The 24543-nt window shown below is 35.3% G+C and overlaps 1 protein-coding gene across 1 annotated transcript in view; it reads right to left on the reverse strand.

The window, feature by feature from the left end:
• Nucleotides 1-24543, reverse strand: part of LOC107708073 (ubiquitin-like modifier-activating enzyme 1) — a 38152-nt gene that overhangs the window by 3027 nt on the left and 10582 nt on the right. Inside the window, exons 18-22 of the mRNA XM_016512217.1 lie at nucleotides 22070-22144; nucleotides 20972-21167; nucleotides 20778-20863; nucleotides 16709-16801; nucleotides 16203-16394 (exon numbers count right to left, since the gene is read on the reverse strand). Coding sequence (XP_016367703.1) covers nucleotides 16203-16394; nucleotides 16709-16801; nucleotides 20778-20863; nucleotides 20972-21167; nucleotides 22070-22144 — 642 coding nt within the window. The remainder of the gene's footprint in view (nucleotides 1-16202; nucleotides 16395-16708; nucleotides 16802-20777; nucleotides 20864-20971; nucleotides 21168-22069; nucleotides 22145-24543) is intronic.

Genomic DNA, 24543 nt, shown 5'->3' on the forward strand with positions numbered 1-24543 from the left:
ATATATAAAAATACTAACCTCAAAGTTTTGAATGGTAGTGCAAATCAAAGTCATCTAACCCAGTATTAGCAAAAATGTGTGTAGCAGTGGATATAATGGTATAATTCAAGTCTTCAGAAATGTTGCCAGGATGGATATCACTGTCCAAAAGTCAAAAAGTGATAGGGGTCGAGTTCCCTACTCAGTCCTGTAAATAGCAAGACTAGCATATGTTTTCAAACACAGTAATTTGAAAACCAATCAATTTGTCATGCTGTGCCGACACCGACCACATTGCAGTGCATTTGCTGGATATTTCTACTCCACCCAATCTGCGGCCATAACTTCACTTTTAGAAGTTAGATTTCCCTCATGCTGTACGTGTGCCAATGACTGGGATGTACTTGCATGGTAACTGTCATTTTTGATTACTTCTATCAAGGTTGAAACAAACAAAGACACCATAATCAATACATAATATAAAAGCAAAGCAGCCACTTCAGGAATGGATGAAACCTCATTGCATGCTAAGGCTTCTTAACTAAGAAAGTAGGGGTCAATCTAACCACAAATGAAAGGGTATAATGACAGTGTTAACCTCTTCATGGGAGGGTTAAAAATAAGCTTAGTAATGTGGAAACCCGTTAGTCTTTGGGAAAGATGCAAATCCTATTTGAAAACGTCTAACCCTGTAGAAAGCCTCCTCAGATCCAGGTGTTTCTGCCATAAACCTTCATAATCCCATCACTTGATTGTATCTGTGTTGTGGTGCCACAAGTCTTAATGCTTTGATTTATCTACACTACCATTCAAAAGTCTGAGGTCAAAACACCGCTAATGGGCACCAAAACACATTATGAGCACCAGAGATTGAGACTTGGCTGAGATCTTTTCATTGTTAAGTTAAAGTTAAATTGTTAAAGTGGTCATATGATGCGATTTCAAGTTTTCCTTTCTCTTTGGAGTGTTACAAGCTCTTGGTGCAAGTTAATGTTGAAAAAAAAATTGTGCATGTTCATGTCTGCAAAATGCTCTATCGATTTGCATTAACGATCAGAGGAAAAATGTGTTTGGGTTCAGTAAGATTTTTTTAAAAGACATCACTTTTAATCAGCAGGGATGCATTAAATTTATAAAAAGTGACAGTAAAGACATTAATAAAGTTATAAAAGACTTCTATTTTAAATGCTGTTTTTTTTTAGCTTTCTGTTTGTCAGAGTATCCTGAAAAAATGTCATGGTTTATGATGGTTTTGACAAAAATATGAAGCAGTACAACTATTTTCAACACTGATAATAAGAAATGTTTCTTGAGCATCAAATCGACATATTAGAATGATTTCTGAAGGATCGTGTGACACTGAAGACTGGAGTAATGATGCTTTGCATCACAGGAATAAATTACATTTTCAAATAAATGCAGCCTTGGTGAGCAGAAGAGACTTCTTTAAAAACATTAAAAAAAGTTACTAGACTTCAAACTTTTGAACAGTATGTGATCTAAATAGATGCTAATTTTTACACTATTAGTCAAACAAACTTCCAACTATTAGACTACCAAATCTTCACAAAGTAGTCATTCAGCACATGCTTCATACACAACAGTTTCTTTCTTGTGTAGAAAAACAAGGTGCATTGTTTGAATGTCTCCGCAACTCGTTTGAAATACAATGAAAAAGAATGAAGTCTCCAAAATATCAAGCTCCAAAATCACAAAGTTTGAAATGAAGAGTAAATCCAGAAGAGAATGAACCATGATTCTTCATACCATCACCACTTGCTTGCTCACTGGGGGTTTTAAGGCGTTGCTCTGTGTAAAATGGCTTTAAAACAATATGATTAATGAATTCAAATGGTTCCTCTGAGTTTTTATTTTTGAAATGCAGTATATATTTCACAGAGCGCTGTTCTGTTGCTATAGTCCATAGAGGATGAAACTATGAAATTCTGGGCCAAACATGTGAGGTAATCACTCTCAGAATAATGGAGCTCTGCCAACATTCTCATCTGTTCTTCATAAACTCTATCACAGGCTGCATTGTAAACCAGGCTTTTTTCACTACTCAGCATGTGTCTCTGCAGTGCCCATGCCAGAGAGAAGAATTTGAGGGAACACACAACTGTTCAACAACATGTCTTGACGATTGCATTATGAATGCATTTACCAACTAGAAAATATGAGTGACTCCTGCACATGCGAAATGTTAAAGGGAGTACATACAAAAGATCTTGTATCTAGTGGTGGACAAATGACCAATGAGTCAAGCCTTTACTCAACAAATGATAGCAATTGTTGAGCGACTGCTCGAAATGGCCTGCAACACAATGGTTGATTCTCAGAGACAGGAAGCTGATGCAAAGGGTGCAGCATGATAAGTCGCCCCTTCCTGTAGAATAAAAATGGAACGGCTCACATCCTTCTAAGGTTCGGGGTAGAAAGAATCATCGCCAAAACTATAACAATGGATTCATTCTCATAACCTATACAGCTGAAACTGTTTTTAGAGTTTGTTTCAATCCCTAGACACTCATGAGGTTTTCATTGCCATAAGAAGAGCATAGGGTTTTGTTGTTAGGGAACCTTTTGAATCATATTTATTATTGTGGTATCAAATACTTCAGATAAACATGCCTTTAAATAGCACATTAAAACATGCCGTAAAAATGAACTGATTGGCCGCCTTTCAAGTCAGTCAGACAGGCCCTTACTTTCTGAGTGGACAGTTCTTGGCCAGAATAAGATGAAAAATTAAACTTAATCATGATAGTCTGGCTGTGCAAGACTAGCATCTGTTCATTCTTATGAGTAGATAAGCATGAAATCATCTTTCCGAATGTGTGCTAATGGCAATCTGTGGGATGTTTGGGAAAATAATGTCTTATGACAGTTTTTGAAAGTCCAAACTTTAGTGTGTTGAATCACCCGCAAAAGTCCAGTATGTGTTGCTGAAAGGCATAACTGAGGAAACACATGGCCTCGAACAAACAGATGAACATGAACAATCCATTTCCTCTGTTGCTACAGTATGAAAAACGATCAGCTGATTTGTCCATGCCACTCCTTTAACGTCATGCAAAGGTGATTCTAGCGATGAAATGAGACCTCTGACGCAACTGGTATCTCCAAAAGTCAATATGTGGCCTGAGGGGCAAAATATGGCAGTCAGCTGATCCACAATGTTCAGCCAAAACACAGCTGATAAGCACATTATGGGCACTAGAGATTGGAACCTGGCTGGGACCTTTTCACTATTTTTATTTATTTATTGAAGTTGAATCTGAAAAATATTATGCATGGTCTATGGTGAGTGCTTTTGTCTTCAAAATGCTATTGATTTGCATCAACATTAAGTGGAGAAAATGAGTGCATGCAAAATTGCAGGAGCATTATAAACAAATACACTAAGATTGAAAAGGGTGAGAAAGACTTTGGTCTATGAAAGAAATTACTTATTCAAAATACTTATTAAGCATGGATACAGTAAATTCATAGTTTAAGTAACAAAAGTAACAGTAAAGACATTCAAAATGTTTCAAAAGATTTCCATTTCAAATAAATGCTGTTCTTTTGACCATCACTGTTTCCTCAGAAATATTAAGCAGCAGTGTTTTCAAAACTGATAATAATAAATGTTTTAATAAATCAGCATATAACAAAGATTTCTGAAGGATCATGTGACACTGAAGACTGGAGTAATGACGCTGAAAATTAAGCTTTACCATCAAAGAAAAATAATTGTAAAAAATTCAAAAACTGTTATTTTAAATTGTATTATTTCACAATATTACTGTTTTAGTTCATTTTTAATCAAATAAATGAAGCCTTGGTGAGCATAAGAGGCTTCTTTCCAAAACAAAACCAAATAAATCTTACTGACCCCCAAACTTTCTAACGTTAGTGTATGCTGTGATGCATCCACATTTATAATGATCATCAATGCAGAAAAGAGTGTAAATCCTACAGTAAACCAATGCTTTATGTTTAAGGTACCTTTTGCTCAGCTGTTTGCGGTTAGTTCAATTCTCTTTCATCAACTAAAACAAGAATGATTGCTTTACTGAAGAAGCTTCAGAAAAAGTGAGACAGTTGAAAGTGTGTCTGTCGTTAGGAAATGATTATTGATCTGTCTTACAGGAGCTACCCCCTGCAGGGAGAAAAACTGAGGGACAGATGGCCATCACCAAAACTCTTCTGAAGGACCTTTCTTGATGTTTGACCACAAGAAGAAACAAGATAATAATAATAATTCATTACATTTATATGGCGCTTTTCTAGGCACTCAAAGCGCTTTACATTGTCAGGGGGTATCGGGACCCACATAGACCACAGGGTGAGCACCCCCTGCTGGCCTCACTAACACCTCTTCCAGCAGCAACCTAGTTTTCCCAGGAGGTCTCCCATCCAGGTACTGACCAGGCTCAGCCCTGCTTAGATGCCAGAGTGAAGCATGAATGGCCCCAAAATGTATTTGGCCACTTAAGTCACACTTAAAAATGTATGAACGTCGTTGTATTGGATCACAAAATATCTAAGCAAATGCATTTTTGTTCAAGAAAGATAGCAAAAGCACATTTTTGAAGCAACCTATTTCATAAAAACTTTCATACATCCAACAAAATTCACCAAAACATCAGTCAATTGAAAGACAGATTGAAAGAGCAAAAAATGAAAAGAAAAAAAAATGCCAGAATGTCATTTAATGCAATGACATTAAGACATTTTTAAGTGTGACAAATACTTTTTGGACCAATGTATAAAGAAAAATCAGATACCTTCCAGCCTTCCAGACTGAATATTTCCCTTTAATCGCCTTAAAGTCATGCATATCCCCTTTAGGAACACAGCGGGGTAACAAAGGATGAAGAGGGGTGACAGCATGGCAGGCAGTCTTCAGAGGGTTTGACACTTACACTCCAACTATAGCCCTTCCTACAAAAGGCCCATTGACATGTTAAAGAGTAAACAGAAGTCTGGCTCATTGTCCTGCCAATGAGGCGCTCCCCACCTGACTGACAGCTCGTGCCAGAAGGAGTCAGTCAATAGAGTTTGTTTCTTACAAATGGTGCATTTTGTTTGAATGTCCCTTTGACTGGCACACACACACACACACATTACAGCAGCGGTAAATAAAGCCCATATAGGCCTGTGCTGAAAGGGTATAATTCTCCTTGGTGTAATCACTGGTTCCATAAATTCAGTAGCCTAATTACTACTGTCAACAACAACATGACAACACGCTTTGAGTTCAGTGTGTTTTTACATTTTTTTCTCGTTTGACTCACCAGTGCAATGAATGCAGCTGAATAGCCTGCTGTTTGTGATCAATAATTGTTTCTGTGTACATCAATATCATTGATTGGCTTCTAGTCCAGGGGTCAGGGGTGTCATCGTGTTGTGTAATGTAACAGGATTGTATTAGACACACATGGGCACATCAAGGGAATCTAAAAATCACAGATGTTTGAATAAATTGTGTTTCCCTTACAAAAAATTATTGTGGCGTACCATGGTACAGTGATGGTAATATCAGGATATTTAAAATCACAAAAAGCAGAAAAAATGAATACCATGGTATTCTTGGAAGTACCATGGAGTACATTTAAAAATATTTTTCAGTTATAAATGAAACATTTTGGAGCAATTTTTTTTTAAAATTCAATATTTTGCTGTTTCTTTGTAATTGTTTGTGAACTTTGCTAGCAATTTCTTAGTGAAAATAATTTCTACACCATTTTTTTCAGTGCACACTGTAAACATTTAAATTCAATATTTTGCTGTTTCTTTGTAATTGTTTGTGAACTTTGCTAGCAATTTCTTAGTTAAAATAATTTCTACACCATTTTTTTCAGTGCACACTGTAAACATTTTTTTTCGAAGTTGTAAATAAAGATTATTGGAGTATGCTTTACAAGAAAATACCATTACAGCCTTTCTACTTTAAAATTTAACGTTTAATTCAATGTGTTACTTGATGTTTCTTTGTAAATGTTTATGTATTTAAAATACCATGAATTTCAGTATTTAAATCTTCATGTTTACCATGGTACATTTTTATGATTCTACTTTAATCATCTTGTTTTATCAAAAAAAATTCTGATTCTGATTCATCAGTTGTGGAACTCTGAGCTCAAATATATAACAATGTGTATATAACAAAGTTATAACAACTGTTAAAACGTATAACCATGCTACTGTAGCTCTATCAAATGAAGTCTAAAACTGTGACAAAAGTGCAGATTAAAAATGTAAGAGCATTATGGAAACAGAAAGCAAAAACTCATGATGCATACCTATGTAATTGCTTTAAATGGCACAGAGGACATAATGACCCAAAATGGTTCTAATGTTTGCCCTCAGCTGATATGGCTGAGTGGAAGCTGAGGATGGTGAGGAGAGCAGGCAAACAGACAGGAAATGAAGCAGTGAGTCTGGTGAGGGTTTAGGTTTCTGGATTCATGCAGACGGCTCAAGGGTCAGCAGTGATGTTTTCATGCGTAAGGCTAATAGAATGTCGTTAGATAGAATGGTTTATATATTAAGATTAAACAAAAAAATCCAGCTGCCATGCATTTTTGTTTTGGGAAGAGATGCTAACGTTGACAAAGAGTACCATGGTATTACCATGAGTGCAATAGAAAAGTCAATAAAATACAACCCTGATCAAAACATTTGTTTGTTTACATGGATTCATGACCTATCGATGTAACTGACATAGATATGTTGTGATAAACTATAAGTACGAACATCAGTAACAGCACAGAGACTAATCACAGTTGAATTTTGTTCCCCTCTCTCACAAGTTACAGTTCTGCTTTCCATGCTGTTGATGTTTTGTTTTATGAAGAGACTCTGTTTAAATGCATACATAGACAGTAAATCACACTTCCCATGTTCTGAAATTAAAATGATGTGATCTTTCCAGCTGTACATTTGCATGGTTAGAGAACTAGAACTGAACAACAGACGAAGCAACACATGGTCTGTTCCATCTGTAAGAGAGAGCAGCTGCCATGAATACATATCTGTGCGAGTTGGCAGTCATGCCGCTCTCAACAACATGTGAAACATGCTTTCTGGAATGATGGTTTTTATAGGAAAAAGATTGATCCATCCATCCATCCATCCATCCATCAATCCATCAATCAATCCATCAATCCATCAATCAGGACAGCTGCTGTGCGCCAGGATGCCAGAACAGGTAGGGGAAAGCTAGGGTTGCCAACCGTCCCGTATATTGGGCTTAATTTATGTGTCCGTACGTGACCTCCCTTGGCCCGTTTCTTGCCCCCTCACACAGTATTCGTTAAGTAAATCAGAAAAATAAATGATTCCATTGCATAAGTACTCATACCCTTATCTGGGGCAGTTGAAATTTAGCTCAGGAGCATTCAAATTGCTTGTAGATATTACTACACTTCAAGTGAAGTTAACCTGTGGCAAATTCAATTGAATGGGTATAATGTGGAAAGGCACACACGTCTTAATTAAAGGTCTAACAGCTGATAATGCATATCAGAGCAAAAACCAAGCCCTGAGGTCAAAAGAACTGCCTGTAGAGCTCAGAAACAGGTTTGTGTCAAGCCACACATCTGGGGAAGATTTCAGAAAAAAATTCTGCTTCACTGAAGGGTCACAGAAGCATGTAGTCTCTGTTACCCTTAATGGAAGAAGTTTGAAACAACCAGGACTCTTCCTAGAGCTGGCCTCCTGGCCAAACTGAGCAACTGATGGAGAAGGGCTTTGGTTAGTATCCGTTCCTTTATTGATAGGCTACACGTTAAAAGCACCACGGGGGCATTATAGGGATCTGTTATGCTTAATCTATTAAGTTTTGCTATGTACAGGTCTATGTCTTTTGAATTAAAGTACGCAGTGAACTCTGTTGCCTTGAAACTCATGCTGGCGCCATTCATTTCATATTCGCTCCCGGCTGTCCCTGCCTGCCAGCATGGTGGTGTAAACAGAATGGGTCACGTGACGTCCGGAGCTCTATTAAGCATACTGTGGCTTTTACGGTCTAGCTTGGATTCTTGGGGGACATGTTTACATGGAAACCATCTTAATTGAATAAGTGTTTACATGTGTCTGTTTGTTTTATGGCCAAATTCCAGCAAACAGCATTGCATTTCTGCGTTGATGAGCATCATAGACACAAACACAAATGCCAGGAGACTAAACATCTTGTTTACTTTCTTCTCATAAGGCACTATCACCAAATTCTACTGATAACACAACGACCATGCCGGCCTGCAACAAAACAGTCTGGATTTTGAAACTCTAATTAAATTTAACAGACAAATAAACACATAATTGAGGATGTTGTGTACAAATTCCCTATTTACTTTCTTAATACACGTTCCTCGTCTTATTGCGCATTATTTATCAGCGCATGTCTTTCTAAAGAAATATTTCTCTTTTAGTCAATAAAGTATTTCATATATTGCTTGGAATCTGTAAAATATGCAACTAGACAAGGATTATGCATCAATTTCATGATTAATCTATTGCTTTAGTATTCTCTCAGCGTTTTCCATCACGTACACACATGGTTTCTTAGTCTAAGACTAGCTAATCCAAACCAGAACTTTCCCATCTAATTTAAAGACTGATTCCAGAGCCACCGCTACACATGGAGGGAGAATTATGGGAAAGCTCGTCTTTCCTGCACTCAACACTGTGGGTAATGAAAATAACGTGGCCTGTGGTCTGATTGATCCCAACTACTGACTAAAAATCACTGCTGGGAGAAAAAGTTCAGAGTCAAGACTATTGGGATCACTAGTGATGGGCGTATTTCATTAAAGTCTGGTCCACTTTGAAGTTTATTCTGGTCAAGAACGGTTCACTTAGAGAGAAGGAGACCATTTGAAAGACATTTAACTGCCTAACCTAAAAGAAATAGCTGATACCACAATAATAGCCTGAAATAATAACTGCTATCTGTCTATCCAACTATCCATCCATTTCTTACCACCAGGAATAGTTCATATGATTTAAGCCTCTTGGCGTGGTCTTGTGATGGCAAGCCAGGACACAATGCATGACTCTACTATATGTGCCGTATGAAGTACGGCTCAATGACTGCATATGGAAAGCATGCAGTATGCTGTTACTTCTAAAGCAATTACTTTAGACGGCCACACACAATTTTTGGCAATCATTCTGGTGCATGTGTATGAAAAATTACCATTTTATTTGAATGAAAACCAGAGGGATTTCTGTACTCACTCAGCCATACGAATGTAATAAAAAGAAAAGTTCTGAAGATCAGAGAAGTTGAAAGACTGAAGGGCAAAGCGGTTAAAGATTAAAGCTCGAAAACTGATGCAGATACTCTTATCAACTTTAATTATGACTCTTAATTTATTAGAGAGTGCTAGAGGTGTAAATTCAACAACTCATCAACAGATAAACTGTTGAACAACAGATGAATGTGTTTTCAGGCCTGATTAATCATTGCGCACAGATTTACACTTCCAAAACATAGATTTAGTGTTACTGTAATCAAACTGAAAAAAATGCTCAAAAATCTCACTCATAACACATTTACACAGAGCATACAGTAAATGTAGCTTCTGATATAAAATGATCATAGAAATAGGCCTATCATTTAAGTTTCTGTGTGTGTGTTTCTGGTTGCAAAGATTTTTTTTTTTATACAGGTATATATTTTTGAAAGTATCCTCTTTTGCTCACCAAGGCTGCATTGATTTGAACAAAAATACAGTAAAAACAGTAAAATTGTGAAATATTATTAAAAGTTAAAACAACTGTTTTCTATTTGAATATATTTTTAAACGTATTCCTGTGATGCAAGTTGAATTTTTAGCATCATTACTCCAGTCTTCAGTCTTCAAGAAACATTTCTTATTATTATCAATGCTGGAAAATACTTTTTAAATTTTTTTTTGATGAATAGAGAGCAGCATTAATTTAAAACAGACTAATGAAAAGTCTCAATTTTATTCAATATCACTCCAAAAGAACTGCAATACACATTATGGGAAGCATTAACAACTCTATTCCATGCTCAGTTCCTATCTTTAAATTGTGCATGTCCTCAAATTTTGCAATACATTAAACATGTGCATCATCCTCCTTAACACTTCATCAAGATGCCATCATGTAAAGTGGTTAAGATGGTGTGTTTGTGCATCGTTAACAAGGCACAGCTTTAACTAAGACCAAATGCTCGCTGATGAAGGTACACATTGCTCAGCTCTATTGTCAGTGCTGATTATGCAAGTGAGTGCACTCTACAGTAAACACAGAAGGAGTGAATGAATGAACAAGTAAAGATGTGATGTTTTGAAACTCCATCATAAAGGGAACGCTTGAGAGTTGTGCTGCTTTATATTTTTGTGGAAAATACTTAAAAAATTTTTTTTTGATGAATAGAGAGCAGCATTAATTTAAAACAGACTAATGAAAAGTCTCAATTTTATTCAATATCACTCCAAAAGAACTGCAATACACATTATGGGAAGCATTAACAACTCTATTCCATGCTCAGTTCCTATCTTTAAATTGTGCATGTCCTCAAATTTTGCAATACATTAAACATGTGCATCATCCTCCTTAACACTTCATCAAGATGCCATCATGTAAAGTGGTTAAGATGGTGTGTTTGTGCATCGTTAACAAGGCACAGCTTTAACTAAGACCAAATGCTCGCTGATGAAGGTACACATTGCTCAGCTCTATTGTCAGTGCTGATTATGCAAGTGAGTGCACTCTACAGTAAACACAGAAGGAGTGAATGAATGAACAAGTAAAGATGTGATGTTTTGAAACTCCATCATAAAGGGAACGCTTGAGAACAAAGAAGTGAGAAGAAGCTTTGAGATTGAGCAGATGGGCTTTGAAACCTCCATTTCTCCTCCACAGCCTCCTTCTTTCTTACATGGTCTCTCTAAAAAGCTGTGAATGATTAAAGGAATAAAAAGGCAGCCGCAATGGAGCTCAAGAAAATCTGGTTCTAATAGAGGAGTTTCCTGCGATGGCAGGAAATAGCTGTCATTTCTGCAGGGTTCACTTTCTGCCTCCTCACTCTTTTGCTCTTTCGTTCTCTCTCTTTCCAGACAGTCGTAATTCATAAATGGTCAAATAAGGTGGCACATGTGTCATATCCAAATAAATGCTCTCAACTCCATTTGGTCTTCAAGAGGAGCAACGACTAATCCATTATGTAAATGCAAGTAAAAAATATGAAATTTGTGCTGTTTTTCAATTGTTAGTCTATATAGGCATGCATTAGATGGACATATTTGATTGTTGCATCTCATTTTGCTCTTCTTTTCAGCAACTCACCGGCACAATTGTTGTATTTAAAAGCACATCTCTGTTTCCTCTGCTCGCACATGCACAGATATATTTACATCCAAAGTGCTTTTAGATTAAGCAAAGATGGATAACAAACTAGACCAGTATGACAATAATCTGTACTAATACAACAAGGACTGATCAAAAGTGAAATTAAAGACATTTATAATGACACAAAAGATTTCTTAGATACTGAAATAAACTTGAATTAAATTGAAAAATTGAATTTCTATTTTAAATAATTGCTATTTAAATTGCTATTTCTATTCATGAAGAAATCCTGAAAGAAGGTTTCATGGTTTTCACAAAAATATTAAGCAGGACAACAAGTTTTCAGTGTTGGAAATGTGTTTTGATCAGCAAATCAGCATATTAGAAGGATTTCTGAAAGATCATGTAAAACTGAAGACTGGATTAATGGTCTTGAAAGCTCAGCTTTGCATCACAAGTATAAATTATATTTTTAAATATTCAAATAGAAAACAGTTATTTTGAATTGTAATAATATTATCCATTATTACTGTTTTTATCATTATTATTATTATTAAATAAATGCAGCCTTGGTGAGCATAAGTTGCTTCTATTAAAAACATTGAAAAGTCTTTTTGACCCCAAACTTTTGAACAGTAATGCTTACGTTCGGAATCCCTGTAAGTCATGAACAGCATAAGATGACTTAACCGGACAAAAATGTATTCACTTGTGGCTATAAAGAGAGAGAAAGGCTTGAATTATAATTATTACATTAATGCCTACAGGTGAAAAGCCAAGCTGCCAGAAATGGATTTATTAACAGAAGCAGGTTCAAACATGAAGGTCCACGTACCAATTAACCCAGTAAAGATTGGCAACTGTGTAGCAGAAATTCAGACTTTTAGACCCCATTTACCCCTGTGATCAAACCACCTTTGAAGATGGGGTTTGTACCGCATTTGTATCAAACAGTAATGCACACTGATGCGTCCAAGTGATCCAACGTCAAAAGAGCACTGGTCCAAAACAAGAGAAATGAAACCTAAAACAAGTCATTTTTATTTGCATAGTGCTTTCTACAGAAAATTGTGCCTTAAAGTTCCAGTAAACAAGCGAAAAGTGACTTTGACACAGACAAAAATGTGTTCAGGCAGTGGAGGGAAAGATCTTCAGAGGAACCAGACTCACACAAGTGATCGATGGAGACACAAGCACACCAGCATCCCATGCTGACAACCAGCATCTAAAAGAAAACACATGCTGGTCTTTTCTGCAGGGTTACGGCAGACAGAGTGTCATAAAGTGCCTTGAGAGGCTGCTAATAAGGACCTGAAGCTGCCACAGCATTAACCCCTGCAGGCAGAGCACTTTCTGTCTCACTTCAGATGAAGGCACATTCTCCCATGCCATGGTAAGACTGCACATAGAGTAAAATTCTGCATGCTGGGAAACAAAAATACTATGGTATAATACTGATGCATGGTCAGTAAAAGTGGGCTAAATTGACTATTATCCACAATAAATATGGGCTTCTTTATGTTATTATATAGATATTGCAGTTTAAATGAAAAGAAAAATGGAAAACTCTCGTGTGACTAACAGTTTAGTAAAAGACATAATTTATATAGTCCTAAAATAAGGTCTGCAACACTAAACCAGGTCATTCTCATGACACAAGGATTGATAAACAAGTTCTCTGAAACTCATCTTGAGAGTGTAAAAATAGTGGAGGCTTTTGAAAAGGAAGTCCTTGGTAGAAAACAGGAAGCTACAAGCATATCTGTCTTTCCTCAGACTAGATTTTTTTTTTGTAGAATAACCTTCTTAGTCTGTGACCTGTCAAATTTCCATAATTCAGTTTTTTTATTTATTTTTTGGTAAGCTACTGACTGTTATGCCTTTCCGATCAGTCAAATATGTCTCTCTTTTGTTTTTCATTCCTCTAAATCCATGAATTGTTCCAATTGACGCCACGTGGCTGGAAAGGAGACTAATAGATATATTTTCACAGCTCAATTTAATACACTGACAGCTGATAAAGCCCAATATGGCGACTACAACATCACCATCACAGTCTAAACAAAGGTTTAAAAAAAAAGAAATGTTAACTAATCGACTTAATAACTTAATCTGCATTCAAACAGTATCAGTATCACAAAATAAAGCTCAACCTCAACTAGTCCCATGTGTGGAAATGTTTCCACACATCCTGTACTTGGAAAAGACTAGTGAACACTGTGCCAGTTATATGAAAAAGGTATGCAAACAAAACAAAAGGGATGGAAAAAGTGAAAGAGGAGATGAAGGAAAAGAAAGGCTGAAAGTTTAAACTTCTAGACACAAGAACCTTTCTACACAGTAGTCCTGAAAAGTTTCTGAACACTTAAGCCTCACTTAAAAACTAAGAAAGATATCCACACTTTAAGCAAAATATTACCTACCGTTCAAAAGAAATTAATACTTTAATTCAGCAAGGGTGCATTGAATTGATCAAATGTGACAGTAAAGACATTCCTATTCTGATTTCTATTTTAAATAATTGCTGTTCTTTTGAACTTTCTATTCATCAAATAATCCTGAACAACATGTATCATGGTTTCCACAAAGACATTAGGCTGCGCAACTGTTTTCAATATTGATAATAATAAGACATTTTTCTTGAGCAGGAAATCAGCATATTAGAATGATTTCTGAAGGATCATGTGACACTGAAGACCGGAGTAATGATGCTGAAAATTCAGCTTTGCATCACATGAATAAATTACATTTTAAAATATATTAACATAGAAAATATATATTTAAAAATGTAATAATTTTTTTCACAATATTACTATCTTCACTGTATTGTTAATCAAATAATTGTATACTTGGTAAGCATAAGAGGCTTCTTTCAAAAACATTGAAAAATAGTTTGAAAAGTGTATTACAAAAAGATGTTTGTTAGGATTTAAATGATAAAAAATTGATATACTGTTCAAAATGAATACAAAAAATATTGTGTCACTTTGTTGAAGTTAGTGGAACATGTTGACAGGTAATGTTATGAACCACACCTGTGGTTCCTCTGCTAGGACACTTGTGTGAACCAGAGGAGAATTACTAAAAGACATTAAGCAGACATGATGAAGTTAGAAATGATGAAGTTAAGTTCAAGTTCGATTTGTGTGGCTTTGGTGTCTAAATACCTCTCAGGGCCACTGAATGTTCTTGTAATCCAAACAGTGTGTGTGTGTGCGTTGAGTGTTTTGAGAAAGGAGCAGTCTGGACACTCCAGAAAATGGTCACATCGCACCAGTAACCTGAGCTTGTGTGTTTCAAAGCCCAGCTCACCGCCTGTCCCCTTGGGTGAGAATTACCCTCAACTCTGACCCTGCACATGTTGGTAGAAACAACACTCCCCCCATGTGTGGATGGCCGTGTCTGGGGTTTGCATTATGTCATCTATGAAGTCTGTCTGCACAAATCTTGGGCCATTCAGTTGTTTTTAGAGTCTAGCGGTCATTATAAACCCATAAGCACACCAGCTCAAACTTAAACTCCAGATTTTGCATGCAGTTCTTTTGAGGTTTGCTGCTTTATACATGCACGTACGTGTCTGTCTGAATAATCAGTTGTCTAAATCTGAACGCGTTCCCTTTGAAAGTGGAAGTCCCCTAAACGGAGCAAACACACCAGGTTGGCAGGTGAGGGTCTGTGGGGGTGAGTGTACAGTTACTAAGTGGTTTAAGCCCCTGAGGATGAAAATAAGTTCACTAAAGCCTGTAGTGATCCAGACGTAGACAGAAGACTGATGCTGTAGCCTTTCACCCCAGCCATCACTCCCTACCCATCACCCCCGGCCCTCATAGCACAACTCAACCACAGTGAAAATGACCTTTATTCAATGCACAAGAGTGATTATAGAGAACAAAATCGTTTGACTAATATGTTTACTCTAACTACAAACATTTTAGTCTTCCATAAGTGTCTAAAACCAATTGTTTGAACAAATGAAGACCATAAGCACAGTGATACTGTAAAAAAATAAAATTAAAAATAAATTCTTACAGCTGTAAATAAGACAAAGATTACTGGAGTATGTTTTACAAGAACGTCTTTCTACTTCAAAATTGCATGTTTAATTCATTGTAAGTCTTTGTAATTAATTGTGAAATTTACTAGCAATTTCTGAGTAAAAATTGTTTTTACACCAATTTTTTTTAAACCATTTTTTTTTCAGTGTACACATGAAAACAAATTGTTATAATAAAATAATTCTGGTTCTAAATTCTTATTACTATTAACTTGATTAATATGATTATTTCTATTGGTAATTAGACATTAAATTAATATTTAAGGTTTTTAATTTTTTTATAGTTTTTAAATTATCATTAAACAAATAATATTAACACTGTATTTTAATATAATATTTTAGTATTTTATTAGCTATATAATTATACTACTACTACTACTACTAATAATAATAATAATAGTAATAATAATAATATTTAGTATTATTACTAATATTAATACAGCTAATAAAATAATACAAATATAATATAAATAAATTGAATGCCGTTTTATAATTTTGCTACTTGACGCCATGCATTACAATGATTTTACTAGAGTTAATAGGTTTTAGCCAATGTACTTTGCATTGTGACTAACAACCCTCTTTAACCATGGTAAAATTCCTGTATTGGGAGTCGCGGATTACTACTTTAATAGATTTTGTTAGAAAAAGAGCCAATAGAGACTTATAGTCAATATATATACAGTACATTCAACTATTATGATATATTGTATTCAACAGCTAAGAGCTCCTCATGCTAAATGCATATAGAATTCAAAGCCATTCTATTGTTCTATGCTGGTTATTTATTAATTAAAGAGAAAAAGGCCAACACACTCATGTTAGATGGTGATAAGTGAATAGTTTTGTCACTTACTGTAAATGTCGGGGCCACACAAGGCTGTGACGGGACAAAGTATTGGTTGGCCAGGTATATATATGTGTTGCGGTAGGATGTGATTTTCTGGTGACCCTGGACAAGCTTATAGAGCTCCAAACACATCAGCCCCGCGATCGCAGCTGTTGTTGTGGCGATTGCTGGAATGATGCGGCCAGCAATTAACTTGCTCTGCAGATGAGAAAAAGGATATTACTAACTTAAATATGCACTTATGTGCACTGTTTGTGAATTACAAATACATGTTTACTGGTACAATCAAGTCATGCAAAATATTTATGGTAAGTAGTACATGCAAAAAACAGTATCTGGAATGGAACTCTATGGTCTAGTACTGTATAATCAAAAAGTCTTTCCTCAGGGTGTACTGTATATGTACAGGAACTGAGGACACAAACCCCGGGAGGGGAATGTTGATCACTTTAGAGCTTGTCTCACAAACAAAAGCACAGCAGAGTTGTTTGACAAAAACAAAAGTCATTCACTTTGTGGCGGTCGGCTGTTGGTATATCGTAGTTCTCTGCCCTCAGGTTGGATGCTGCAACTATGTAGTCCATGTGGAAATTACTGTCATCATCCTAGAACACAAGAATAAAAAAGAACATTTGGTAATGTACAAACAACTGCATTATTATAAGCACTGACACATAAGAGGGGTTTGCACAGAACGTTCTTCCATTCAGTCTTGGTTGTCTCTACACATGTATCAGACTCACATCATTGGCCAATGTGCTGTTTTTTATGCATTAACTTTAACATTTTGTGTTGGTTATGCCTAAAACAAATAGAAAAAACTTTTTTTTCAAATCGGGGAAAATAAAAAATAAACACTAAAAGATACTCTTCAAGATATATTTTCCAAAAACAAGTCTTAATATCATGAAATTTTGCTTCAAGCTAATTTACTTAATATTTATTTTTATTAATATTTTTATTCATGTACTTTATTATTTTATATTATACATTAATTTAATATGTAATAGAGTTTTAAGGATATTTAGATATTTTTGTGGAAAACAAAAATACCAATTAAAAATATATTTAATAATATATTTCTCTGAATTAACAGAACAGTCTGAAATAAGCTGCATCATTTATTGTTGTCCTTTACTTCTTTTCAACTTCGGAAAACACCTTTTGATTTGTCCATCAGCAAATATTCACCAACATCTGTTCATTCATTACCATAGGGCAAAAGCAACGGAAAAAAAGACCTGTTGTGTTCAAAGTGTGATGCTGATTGCTATCTTTAGTCTTGTATAAAAAACAAGAAGAACTTAAAAACAGGAACAAAATGTAGCCACAGGTATGTTTGCGCACTTTGGTACAACAGGTACTAGACAAAGATGTCATACCGTGTCAAAAACTTTGATAGCTTCCTATTTTATTCATATGTATGTTCCAGTGACACTGCACATGATGTCACACAAAACAGACCGCAACTGCTCCAGATTCAACTAGTTTGCAAATCATATACAGTGGCATGCGAAAGTTTGGGAACCCCTTGCAGAATCTGTGAAAATGTGAATAATTTTAACAAAATAAGAGAGATCATACAAAATGCATGTTATTTTTTATTTAGTACTGTCCCGAGTAAGGTATTTGACATAAAAGATGTTTACATTTAGTCCACAAGAAGAAAAAAAAGCTGAAATTATAAAAATAACCCCATTCAAAAGTTTGGGAACCCTTGGTTCTTAATACTGTGTGTGGTTACGTGGATGATCTACGACAGTTTTTTTTGTTTTGTGATGGTTGTTCATGAGTCCCTTGTTTGTTCTGAACAGTTAAACTGAGCACTGTTCTTCAGAAAAATCCTCCAGGTCCTGCAGATTCTTCAGTTTTCCAGCATCTTTTGCATATTTGAACCCTTTCCAGCATTTCCAGCATCTTTTGCATATTTGAACCATTTCCAGCAGTGACTGTACGATTTTGAGATCCATCTTTTCACACTGAGGACAATTGAGGGACTCAAACACAACTATTAAAAAAGGTTCAAACATTCACTTATGCTCCAGAATGCAACACGATGCATTAAGAGCCGGGGGTGAAATTGTATGATCTCTCTTATTTTGTTAAAATTATTCACATTTTCACAGATTCTGCAAGGGGTTCCCAAACTTTCGCATGCCACTGTACTTATAAACTAGTGATCTTTTCAAAGATATAGCCATTAAAAACCAAATAGGCCATTAAGCATAATCAGACCTCAAGAACTTTGGTTTGATATTAGATATTGCAGGAATGCTAGGATACCCTGGTTTTGAGGTTTTGGCACTCTTCTTACACCCCAGGCATAGCAGCACTACAAAGACTGTCCAGTATTGGGTGTGTTGGGGGCAACTGTGGGGGTGTTTGAGCGCAGTATATAATTTGGCAACCTGATGCCACCAGAATCCCCCAAACACGCATTCCACTGGAAAAACAAAACATCTGATCTGGCAAAGAACGTGTCATCGCTTAAAGTGCACACACACACTTGCACATGCATACGGACATATAATACAAACAGTGGGGCCCAAAAGTCTGAGTCCACTAGAGAAATGTTTCATTTTTCTAATTTAATAGAATTCTTGCATTACAAATTATATTATCAGTCTAAAAAAACATGAATTTATAATGTCTTAGTATTTGAACTGTTTCTCTTTTACTTTATGATAGATGCACAAATCATGTTCTCCAGCATCATTTGAGATATTCCAACAAGCATCTTATGCCAGGGTTATTACAAACTTTAATAGTATATTATCCATGATACTAAAATAACTCTGACCATCTTCTTACAGAGTCACATGATCAATGTCACTCATTTACTTACATTTGTGACCAAGAAATAGAGCAGAATCTGAAATCTGATTTTTTTTTCTTCATTATAACTATTCTTGGTTTTAAAATGTTCAAAATCTTAAATCTTTGTTCATTTTCAGGTTTAAATCAAATAAAATCCCAGATTTTCTATGTGGTTCCAGACTGGTGGACCCTGCAGTACATTTATATACAGAAACCTTTGCCATATGAACATTCCCAAAAGGATACCAGAATGCTTTCATCTTCAGAGAAAACAAGACTAAAGACAGAAGCAACCAGAGAAAGAGAAATGGAGAAACGATAGTACAGGTCAGACTTAAAGACTGAAGAGATTGTGAAAATCAAAGACAGATACATGCAGAGAAACACACAGACTGAGACTAATCCTCTTCCTAACAGAAAACACAACTGAGATGTTGTTCAGAGACTGCTGCCCATTCAGTCTCCATGTATGTGTGTGGAAGCCTATGTGTTATGCAGTCACGACAAACAACAAAGCGAACACTGACTAAACCAGCGTGCATCCAAAGTTTTTCATAAGACCCGTCTGTGCGTTGGGCGCTCTCTTTCTGAGAAGCATGTCACAGCGGTGAGGTTCTGTGAAGAAGATCTGCCTCAACAGAAAGGATGACTGTTTTCTCTGGTCTGTAATGGATGGAGCTGGTTAAGGGTCGATGAAAACTGCAGTTGGGGTTGGATGTTTTAGGGCCAATTTTGTGGTTGAATGAGACCTCCTACCTGAGAGTAGATGCCAATGTGTCTGACAGGCTCACTGCACATACCAAATGTGTGTATTTACTGGGGATGCCAAAGTTAACACTAACTTTTCAGACCAATTTTTTAAAACTGCTAAAGGGATAATTCACACAAAAATGAAAATCATACTCATCTCATACTCATGTCATTCCAAACACATTTAGTTTTCTTTAGTAAGTGTAAAGTCAAACAAAGATGTTTTGCAGAATGTCTAAGCTACTTTTTGTTCTATACAATGCATTTTAATGGGTGGCGAAATAACAAAAAAACACGATACATGTTCCTCTGCGGTGAATGGGTGAGTTTGAACAGCTGATAAAAACATCACAATAATCCACAAGTAATCCACACCACTCCAGTCCATCAATTAACGAATTGTGAAGCCAAAATCTGCATGTACTGTATGTAAAAAAAAAACCTGCATACATCATTAAGACGTTTTCAACCTCTATCCATAATATTGCTTTCTCCAGTGGAAAAGTCATCTCGTCTGAATCAGGAGAGAAATATGCACAGATCAAGTACCGTTTACAAGCAAAAACAGTCCTAACAGGTCTGAACAAATGAGTTGGTGGATTTTGATGTGAGAGGACAAATGGGGATCGACTTTCTCACTAGAGGAAGTTTTTTTTATTATGGATTATGGATAGATTTTTACGTCACAAGAAGTTAATTGATGTTTTACAGTGTGGATTATTGTGATGTTTTATCAGCTGTTTGGACTCTCATTCTGACGGCACCCATTCACTGCAGAGGATCCATTGGTGAGCAAGTGATGGAATGTTAAATTTCTCCAAATCTGTTAAGATGAAGGAACAAACTCATCTACATCTCGGATGGCCTGAGGGTTAGTAAATTTTGGGTTATTTTTGGGTCAACTATTTCTTTAATACAAATGATATGAAATATAGTTTCATAGAGGCATCACAAAACAATATGTATTGTGAAAATGCTATACAAATAAAACTTGACTTGACAAACACACGGTACCTTCTCAAACTCCTGTGGATGCATCCGGAAGCTTTGGTCCTTCAGCAGGTGTTTGGACAGCTTCTCCTTTAACATCTCCAGCTTGACTTTGTCTAAGAGAAGCAGTGAGGGATATTAGCAGAGATATTTCATGTTTAACATTCTTTACAGACTTAATTTTATTGCATATATTCATATTAAGCCTATAATTTCACCTTCTTTTCTCTCTTCATTTTCCTCCTTCAGCTCCTGGTCAGTCACAGCTATCTTTACGCTGGATTTAGGGGTGAACTCGGGCACTTTTACTCCCTGCAGAATGCTCTGAATATCAGCATGGTTTCTTGAGCCTGTAATCCCATAGATCTGCCCGTATAAATTGGCAGCTGCCACAATGAAGTCCATATGGGTGGTCTATAAAACAAAAGAATAATAATCTCAAATCAAAATAGTTTTATTGTAGCTGGCAGATCTAAGGTGAAACTGCACGTTTGTGTTTGTTTTTGAGCTGAAGGGTGGAAACACTTGCCATGGATCACAAACACACATGCAGAGAAAACAGAACTGCAGTGGTTAACAGGAAATGACGAGGGGAAAGTGTGTAGCACATTCAAAAAACAACACTTCCCAAAATGGGCTAACCTTTGAAACCACAGAATTCAAACAGACTGTTATGAGTTAAAAGGAATTCCTTTAGGGGAACACAAATCTAGAATCAAGACAATGGAAAAAATGGGCCATAAAATAGAATAATGGTTATAGAATGGAATCATTTGCATATCAAGAGACGTCTAATTAAAATATTTAGGTGTTTTTGCTTGATTTTGCATTCAAAAAACAACACTTCCCAAAATGAGCTAACCTTTGAAACCACAGAATTCAAACAGACTGTTATGAGTTAAAAGGAATTCCTTTAGGGGAACACAAATCTAGAATCAAGACAATGGAAAAAATGGGCCATAAAATAGAATAATGGTTATAGAATGGAATCATTTGCATATCTAGAGATGCCTAATTAAAATATTTAGTTTTTCTTGATTTTTTTTCAGTTTATACATGTATCTGAAAGGGTTTCTGTGAAAAGCATGACTTGTTTGCTAATGTGGCACTGTGTGAGTGTGTCTATGTGAGAGAAGTCGGGGGTTTAACACGGTTTCACCTTGCTTTGTTAATCACAGGTGATCACTGATATCAGATAGTATCTTACTCACAACAGGAGAGAAACTGTGAGTCATCTAAACTTAGACAATGCTGTCTGCAGGGGATTATGGGAGATCCCAAGGGCTGTGTGTGGGGATTTACTCAGTAAAACTTACATTGTTGGAGTCAAAGGTCAAAGGATGTGGACATCTCTTTGCGCCCATCCAGAACGGAAGTCCAGAGCTTGTTACCTAGTGAAGACCAAAGTGGGAAGGAGAGGAGAAAAAAAGTGTTTAAAAAATATTTTTTTTAAATGTTTTTTTTTAAATATATCATTTATTTACATTTTTAGATAAATGATTCATAATATATGTGTATGCAGGATCAATTTTTTTAATTATATATACATAATTTTATTTATCATTAGATGTTTGTCCCTTTTTATTTAAAATGTTTTTATAAACATTGCTTTAATATACAAATACATTCCTAAAGATGCTATATAGTTCTATTGTTATTTTATTTATTACATGTGTATGTATGTACGATTAATTACATTTTAAATATTATTATATATACTTTTTGTATTATTTTTGTTTTATTTATAACATTTATACATTTTATACTTTATCATCTAATACAATTTTCATTATAATTATTATTATTATGTGTTTGTGTTGTTTATTTTAATATAAAAAATACTGTTAAAGATGCTATATAGTCAGCTCCAGTAAGCAAGAATGAAAGATGTCTACATGTGTTGTTGGCCAAATGGAAGCCCTGCAGCCACTTGTCACATGCTCATGTGAAGTGGATGTGATTGGTCACCATAAAGCCCATGTCTCCAAGCCTTTTGCTCAGACAGACAGAATAATGAGTTTATCATGTTAAAAAATATTTTTTTTAAATGTTTTTTTTTTAAATATATCATTTATTTACATTTTTAGATAAATGATTCATAATATATGTGTATGCAGGATCAATTTTTTAAATTATATATACATAATTTTATTTATCATTAGATGTTTGTCCCTTTTTATTTAAAATGTTTTTATAAACATTGCTTTAATATACAAATACATTCCTAAAGATGCTATATAGTTCTATTGTTATTTTATTTATTACATGTGTATGTAGGCTCGATTAATTACATTTTAAATATTATTATATATACTTTTTGTATTATTTTTGTTTTATTTATAACATTTATACATTTTATACTTTATCATCTAATACAATTTTCATTATAATTATTATTATTATGTGTTTGTGTTGTTTATTTTAATATAAAAAATACTGTTAAAGATGCTATATAGTCAGCTCCAGTAAGCAAGAATGAAAGATGTCTACATGTGTTGTTGGCCAAATGGAAGCCCTGCAGCCACTTGTCACATGCTCATGTGAAGTGGATGTGATTGGTCACCATAAAGCCCATGTCTCCAAGCCTTTTGCTCAGACAGACAGAATAATGAGTTTATCATGTGTGTGTTCAATGCAATTGGTGTTTTAACAAAAAAAGAGAAGGTGCTGTTCAAAAGAGCGCAGACAGACCAAAAGATCAGTAACAATCACACAAAGCTTATTCCACTGGTTTAAAAGAAAGAATTGTGAATGTTGATCTTTACAACTGTCTTTCTGCACTCCAGGAAAGACTCCAACTGATAATGAGCAACTGTTAAGTCAAGCTCTACCAAACCTCAGGAGAACTTCATGCTTTATTCTTTTTCAGTATATTCATGCAAAATGGATCATGCACAAACCCTCAAACTGAACTGTGGTCTACATTCCCATTTCACATCTGCGACTTCTGGTTTTGCAACTGTTATATCTGGACATGCGAGATAAAGGACATTTCAGAGTTTCAAAACTCTTCTTGTCCATATCACCCCTCCTCTGGACGCATGTTTATCTCAGTGTGCAGGCACTTATGCTATGGATTAGACCTCTCTCCACATCCATACTGTTACATAACCACAGACTACCAGTAAAAATGATCAATTGTACTTTTACTCTGTCAATAAGACTAAATTAGAATCTCATATTTAGAAAGAAAATGTTGCAATATGCTGCCATTCTCATGATGAAGACTTTTGTTATTATAATTTATAAACGATGAATGGCCAGTTATTGAATGACAAGGTGCCTATTATTGTGACTTTATCATGCCATTTAAACCTTTAATAACCTCTCACTACACATGGTTCAGGGCCCACCGTTATTATAGACAACAGTGCCACCTGCTGGTGCAAAATGAATCTGACTCAATCAACCCAAAAATAATGCATGATTTGACAAATTATTAAAAGACTAGTAGGTCTATAAGTAATCATTTAGCAGGTCCTTTTATTATCCAAAGCGTTTTATTGTACAGTTTTTGGGTGAATCTCATGAAACCTGTCAAAACATATATGGGTCTAATTTCATCCCAAGCTAAAATAAATAAATAAATAAAATAATAAAAAAAATAAAATAAGAATAATAATTTGCTTACAGACCATTAGGGATGATAATGGTCTTTTTTAAATTTCTTATTTTAAATGCAATAAATTTCACTTTTTAAATAATAGTTAATCACATTTCACCCCCTTATTGTCATAAAAATCTGTAATTTGAAAAAAAAAAATCTAATTTATATATTCATATTTATATT

Source organism: Sinocyclocheilus rhinocerous, unplaced genomic scaffold (genome assembly GCF_001515625.1).
Source record: "Sinocyclocheilus rhinocerous isolate Xijiao unplaced genomic scaffold, SAMN03320098_v1.1 scaffold113, whole genome shotgun sequence".
NCBI classification, from domain to species: domain Eukaryota; kingdom Metazoa; phylum Chordata; class Actinopteri; order Cypriniformes; family Cyprinidae; genus Sinocyclocheilus; species Sinocyclocheilus rhinocerous.